The sequence below is a fragment of the Camelina sativa genome, chromosome 18, assembly GCF_000633955.1.
Source record: "Camelina sativa cultivar DH55 chromosome 18, Cs, whole genome shotgun sequence".
NCBI classification, from domain to species: domain Eukaryota; kingdom Viridiplantae; phylum Streptophyta; class Magnoliopsida; order Brassicales; family Brassicaceae; genus Camelina; species Camelina sativa.
Window position 1 is genome coordinate 10,751,419 of NC_025702.1, and position 6,928 is coordinate 10,758,346.

Here is a 6,928-nt window from a genome sequence, read left to right on the forward strand (position 1 = left end):
TTTCTATGCATCTCTTAAGGTGGTCGCTGGAGCATGAAAGGTAAGGTGATTTTTACCAACGCGTACATTTAACAAAATTAGTAAGAAAAAATGCTAATAGTTTGAACAATTGCAAAATTGTACTACGAAATGCTAAGAAAGATTCTTCATCATCATTTCAAAGGCTCATCAATAAGAGAAACTTCGGTGTTGTTCTCTCTTGACCAAATGCTCTTACATATCAAACTTACGAAGAAAATTTAAACTTTTGAATTGTCCAAACATTTACCAAATCAACCTTAAAAAAAAAAACAAATCACCGTCAATACAAATAAATGTTCACTTATTTATATACAATTCATGTGTAAGGTTGAAAAACAAGAATAATGATGAGCAACAAGTTCAAAAACAACAAACACGAATTAATGAAGAGGTCTACTTCGCAAGCTTTGGTTTGAAAAATTGGTTTGCAAAAGCATTCAACTTTGTACCTCCCGAAAAAAAGAATCTGTTAGTTTGAGTGGCGTTTAAGGTACACCAAAACTCCAAGTCCAGCAGCAAGAGCAGCCCCGGCTGCAACCGTTTTGTAAGCGGCTGCCCATGAGTTTGACTGGTTGTAGTCCATATCCACTGTGCTTAGACCTCCCATGTGTCCTCTCTCTTCTGTGTAGTCCAAATGCAATTTCAAACCCTGCACCGTTTGGAATCCCAAACCAAAATATAAACTTCTTTAACACAAAATCCACATTAACCAAACCGAAAAAATAAGCACGTTCTTGAACCAAATAGAATGGATCTACAATCTATTACCTTCCAGCCTATTGATTTTGCGTGTTCTACAGCAGCTCCAAGATCATTATCTGATGCTAAAACGACTTTATCATTGTCTTCATCTTCGTACTATACACACCACAAAACATGTCAAGAACAGAAGCAGAACTTTTCCTCTTCTCGTTTGTTTAAAAAGTTTTCGAATAATAACTATGTACCATTATCTGAGGCAAGTTATCAGGCTCAATGTCATCCCCCATCCTTTGTAGGATTGCTGTTATCAGAGTTGTCAAGCTCTGTGTTTCTATAATTAGAAAGTAAAAAAAAAGGTTAATGGACTCTGCAGCATTGGCATAAAAGGTGTCCTAGTTTTCAAGTGTTATGAGTTAACGTACCACACATAAATCTATGCATTCGTCCCTTTTTATCTTGGAGTTTGAAAGCAAATGTATTAGGATATGAGAATGATTTTGTCCCTTCTATCTCCGAAGATAATTTCAACGATTCTTCCTCACTGCCAAATAATATATATGGTTCAGTTTAATAAACCAGCCTACGGTCAAAACTAAATGGTTCAAAGGAACATGAGTAGAAAACCTCCTAGTTTCATCTCCATCTTCGTTAGGAGACAAAGCCATAGCAGAATCCCAAAACTTTTGCATCATTGAGTTTGCTGTCTCGTTATTTATTCCAGCTGTACTCCCAGCCTTGTCAAAAACAAGTAAACAGAGCTTATAACAAAACAAGATTCTCAACAAGAATGGCAACATCAAATACATCATGTTCTGTCTTTTCTCGGATTGTTTATCGATCTTGTCTCATGTTTCCAAGTTCAACTAAAAGAGAATGATAAAGGAAAAAAAGTTTTACCGTAGTAACGGCAGCATTAGTTATGTGGATCACATCAATCACAGCTACAACATCTCCATCTGTAGAAAATCATCAACATTAGTCAAGTGTTGAAATAACAATGTTTCCATACTTTTTTGCGGACGTTTTGTTACCTTTATCTAAAACAGGAAGATGCAGAAATTTTCCATTATGCATGATATGCAAGGCATCAACAATAGCCATATCAACAGTTGCAGATTCTGGATTCTGAGTCATAACCTATATAAAGAATCAACAGAGACAGGAAATGAGAATTGATTTAAATCTAAGGGAGGGATGACTTAAGGAAAACATTACCTTCTCCACAGTAGTTGTCTCTTGAGGAAGGTTTTGGGCTATCACCCGCATCAAGATGTCCTTTGAACTAACAAAAATTCACTATTCAATATCAAACCTTCACTAGAAAAGTTTGAAACAAAACCAAAGTAACAGAACAAGGGCATATATGACACTTACGTAAGAATCCCTACTAATTTGTTTTCAACCATAACCATGGCTGCACTAGACTGATATTCAACCATCTTCATGGTTACTCCTAACACCGTCTCATCCAATCCAACTTTTAAAACTCTGTACGTTTTCATTTCCAAATAGACTCGTTAAGCTTTGCATTGCTCTTTAATAAGAATCATAAGATCAAAGTGAATGATCATAGATTTTAAAAGGGGATATTACCTACTTTGTATTCTCTGGAATTATAGTTGAAAGTGAAGGCTTGAATATCCGTTCTCTGAGTGTCTCCATAAAGGTGTTTGGTCCTGTATCCAACAAAAACGCAATAAGAGACATATCTTTATGTTTAAACACAACCTATGCATGCAAGAAGACAATTTAAAGCTGTTCTGCAGTTGTGAAGGAATCAACTGGAGATATACCAGCGATAGATGTACCCCAGTTCTTTTCAACGCCTTCAACAGCTGCAGCAATGGCCTTACCCTTCTCAACAGATCTTTCCATGCGTGCAATTGCATCATACAAACACTTTGCAATATCGAGAAGTGAAATGACTTCTCCATTCTCTACAACCGGCAAATGTCTAAATTTGCCTGCAGATCAATTAGTCAGTTCATATCATGGAAATGAACATATGAAAGAAAAAGAAAGAAATGTGTTCCCCTAATTAAGCATCACAAACCTTGAACCATCTTTTGAAGAGCTTCCACGGCAATAGTGTCAGACAAAACAAAAACAGGGTTCTTGGTCATAACTTTAGATACAGGTGTTTCTTCAAGATTGAGTTGTTTAGCAATTACTTTTGTTGCTATGTCCTTCAAAACCAAAAAGAGAGAAAAAAGATATATCTATTCAAGCCACCAATTACAAAAAGAGAGTGACACTAGTCATGAAATATTTTACCCTATCCGTAAGGATCCCACAAAGCAATGCATTAGAATCAGTCAGCAATAAGGCATCAACGCGACGTGCAGCCATCCTTCGGCAAGCTTCATATAGAGTTGTGCTATCGGGTACGGTAAGGGCCTTACACAACCTTAGTCTCTTTACAGTTCTCTCTCCACTCCTTTCCCCACTCAAGCTTCTAAAACAATTTGCAAAAAACATATTATACTTTAAAACGTGTATCTAATCAAATCGATAAAACTTGAATTATAAGAAACACTTTTCTTATTGATTTAGTAACTTCACAAAACTAAATCTTTCTCAAGCTCTTATGGAACAACTCTCCATAGACTTGTATTTATATGTAGAGATAAGACGACACCTTATTCTACTTGTATTAGGAAAACCTTACACAAATCCTTATTTGTGATTATCTCTTTAGACAACATTCTAGAAGAGATATCTTGTTTCCTAAGATACTTTGGAATTATCCAACATTCACCCCCTTAATTCCAACTTGAACTTGGGGAGACTTGATTTCTTGAACTCCGATTAACTCTCGCATTTCCTTGAACTTGATCCTTGCTAACGCTTTAGTAAGGATGTCCGCTTTCTGTTCCTTCCCAGGTACGTGCTCCACCACAACTTGCTCCTCTTCTACACATTCACGAATGAAATGGTATCTCAAGAGTATATGCTTACTCCTTCCGTGAAATACCGGATTCTTGGTGAGTGCAATGGCCGACTTATTGTCAATCCTTAGTAAGATCTTCTCATCTAGACTTAGGATTTCATTTAACAGCTCCTTAAGCCAAATGGCTTGCTTCGCCGCTTCCGTTTCCGCCATAAACTCCGCCTCACACGACGACAATGCGACTGAGGAGAGTTTTTGTGAAGTCCATGTTATTAGTGATGACCCAAAGTAGAACATATGTCCGCCTGTACTTTTCTCGTCATCAATATCGGCGTTGTGACTAGAGTCACTGTAACCTACAACTTTTCTTGACCCATCTCTCTTAAAGAATAGTCCAAAGTTGGTGGTTCCTTTCACATACCTCAGAACTTGTTTAAGTGCTTGCCCATGTGATTCTCTCGGACTTTGCATGTACCGACTTAGAACACTCACGGCAAACGTTAAATCGGGTCTTGTGTGAATGAGATACCTTAGACAACCTATGGTTCTTCGATATCGTGTGGCATCGATCTCAGGTTCCTCTTCAGCCTTTGAGATCTTGACGTTTGGATCCATTGGCACAAGGGCCAAATTGCAATCGTCCATCTTTGTATCTTCAAGTATTCCTCGAGCATAGCCTTCTTGTTTTATTTGAATTCCATCAGCCCCTTGAATTACTTCTATACCAAGATAGTAAGTTAACTTCCCAAGATCCGACATCTCAAATTTCTTTGACATATCTTTCTTGAATTGTTCAATGACATCTCGAGAAGTACATGTTACAAACAAATCGTCAACATAAATTGCCACAATTAAGAAACTCTCCTTGTTTCTCTTTAGGTATACCGATGGTTCCTTCCTACACTTCTTGAAGCCCATCCCTTTAAAAACACTATCGAGTTTTATGTTCCAAGCTCTTGGAGCTTGTCGTAGCCCATACAACGCTTTATGGAGCTTATATACTCGATTTTCTTCTCCTTTCTTAACAAAACCCTCCGGTTGAGTAACATAAACCAGCTCATTTAGTTCTCCGTTCAAGAAAGCAGTCTTGACGTCTAGATGGTGTATCTCCCAGCCGCTTGTTGCCGCAATAGCTATGAGTAGCCTCATAGTCTCAATTCTAGCTACGGGTGCAAAGACTTCATCAAAGTCTATACCCTTTTGTTGAACATAGCCTTTTGCCACAAGTCTCGCCTTAAACTTGTTTATCGATCCGTCCGCAAGCTTCTTGACTTTGTAAACCCACTTCACTCCTATGGGTTTAACACCATCTGGTTTATCGACTAACTCCCATGTCTTGTTTCTTACGATTGAGTCTAACTCAGCCTCCATTGCCTTTACCCATTCCTTTAAGCTCATTGCCTCTGTTAAGCTTTCGGGTTCTCCATCTAGAGTAAATAAAAGTTTTTCAACTTCTAGGTCAGCAAGTAAGACGTAATCATTGAGATATCTTGGTCTGTTAATAACACGACCTAATCTTGTCACTATCGGTTGATTTTCAGCTCCCACATCTCCATCTACAGCTTCTACGTTTTCATCATGGTGAATAGGCTTGTGGTAAGGATCATGATTATCATTGTCAACATGTTCGTGATCTTCATCATCGTATCCAGCACCATCTTCTATCTCACCTCTATACGTTAGCTTAAACCTTCCAGGTTCTCCTTGGTTTTCAGATTCCTTTGTCAAAGCTGACCAGTCCCACATCTTCTTCTCATCAAACACCACATCTCTACTCACAAGTACCTTCTTTGTGATTGGGTCGTAAAGCCGGTAAGCTTTCGAACCCGGTTCAGTCCCAAGATTAATCACCATTCTCGACCTATCATCTAGCTTCTTTAGATGTGGTTCGGTGATTTTTGCGTATGCGACGCAACCAAACACTCTTAAGTGTTCAAGGTTTGGTTTTCTTAACGTGAGACATTCATACGGGTCTGATTTTGTTATGCCTTTGTTGGGACTCGGTTGATCAAATACGTTGAATGATGTACGGCTTCACCCCACATATCATTCGGTATCTTCATGGCTTTAAGCAAACTTCTTGTCATCTCCATGAGAGTTCGATTTCTCCTTTCTACAACACCGTTTTGTTGTGGTGTGTAAGGTGCGGTTAGGTGTCTTGTAACACCGTTTTCTTCACAGAACGTGTTGAAGTCATTCGAGGTAAATTCTCCTCCTCTATCGGTTCGAAAGGTTTGAAGCTTCTTTCCGGTTCTGTTCTCTACCATCTCTTTAAACCTTTTGAAACGATCGAATGCCTCGCTCTTTTCCCTTAACAACATAACCCACATATATCTTGAGAAATCATCAATTAGAACAAACACATATCTGTTCTTTGCTGGTGTCGCTGGTGTAATTGGTCCACACAAGTCGCCGTGTACTAACTCCAAAGCTTGAGTTGCACGGTAGGTTGCTTTAACCGGGAATGGATTTCTGATTTGCTTTCCGGTTAAGCAGGCGCTACACACACTCTTCTCGTGTGATGTTTGTGGCATCCCAACAACCATCTCTTTCTTCACCATGTTGTTCATAACACCAATACTAACATGTCCCAGTCTCGCATGCCATATTTCTGTAGTGTTATCATCTTGTGACAGTAAACACTTAGGATATTCAATCTTCAATGGAGTCTTGTAGAGACGATTGGAAGATCTTTTAACTTGCAAGAGTAGTCTTCCAGCTGGATCCTTTAGTGTCAACGTATCACCTTTCATATTAACTTCACATCCATTCTCGGTTGCTTAACCAAGACTTATGATATTGTGTTTTAATTCTGGTATGTAGTAAATCTCTTTGAGTGATCTTCTCTCACCCATTTTAGCTACAAACGTTATGGAACCCTTTCCCATAATGTTGACGAACGAGCCATCGCCAAATTTTACTCTACCTGTGATAGACTCATCGATGCTTGTGAAGAATTCCTTGTTCCCGGACATATGGTTACTCGCTCCATTGTCTAGATACCAAACGCTTTTGTTATTAGTGTCATAGTTCTTTGGGAACACTTTATCTTCGTTCAAGAATACCACTTCATGAACATATAGTGCATCAGCTTCATGAGTCTCGTTTAGGTTTGTTTCTTGTTGTATTGGTTTATCTGGACACTTCGTTGCATAGTGCCCTGTTTTGTCGCATCGCCAACAAGTAATCTTAGAAAGATCCCTCTTCTTTTGATCTTTCTCTGAGACTTCTCCTCCTTGGCTTTGGTTTTGGTTATTAGATCTCCCTTGACCTCTACCTCTACCTCTTCCGCCCCTTCCTCTAGGGCCTCCTCGG

General features: G+C 38.8%; 1 protein-coding gene across 1 annotated transcript in view; it reads right to left on the reverse strand.

Annotated features, from left to right (window-relative positions):
* LOC104761047 (CBS domain-containing protein CBSCBSPB5-like) overlaps nt 306–6,928 on the reverse strand; it is an 11,540-nt gene continuing 4,917 nt past the window's right edge. Inside the window, exons 3-15 of the mRNA XM_010484064.2 lie at nt 2,998–3,178; nt 2,777–2,909; nt 2,517–2,687; nt 2,321–2,399; nt 2,098–2,211; nt 1,939–2,005; nt 1,755–1,860; nt 1,621–1,679; nt 1,348–1,457; nt 1,146–1,264; nt 969–1,054; nt 790–879; nt 306–670 (exon numbers count right to left, since the gene is read on the reverse strand). Coding sequence (XP_010482366.1) covers nt 491–670; nt 790–879; nt 969–1,054; nt 1,146–1,264; nt 1,348–1,457; nt 1,621–1,679; nt 1,755–1,860; nt 1,939–2,005; nt 2,098–2,211; nt 2,321–2,399; nt 2,517–2,687; nt 2,777–2,909; nt 2,998–3,178 — 1,495 coding nt within the window. The 3' untranslated portion in view covers nt 306–490. The remainder of the gene's footprint in view (nt 671–789; nt 880–968; nt 1,055–1,145; nt 1,265–1,347; nt 1,458–1,620; nt 1,680–1,754; nt 1,861–1,938; nt 2,006–2,097; nt 2,212–2,320; nt 2,400–2,516; nt 2,688–2,776; nt 2,910–2,997; nt 3,179–6,928) is intronic.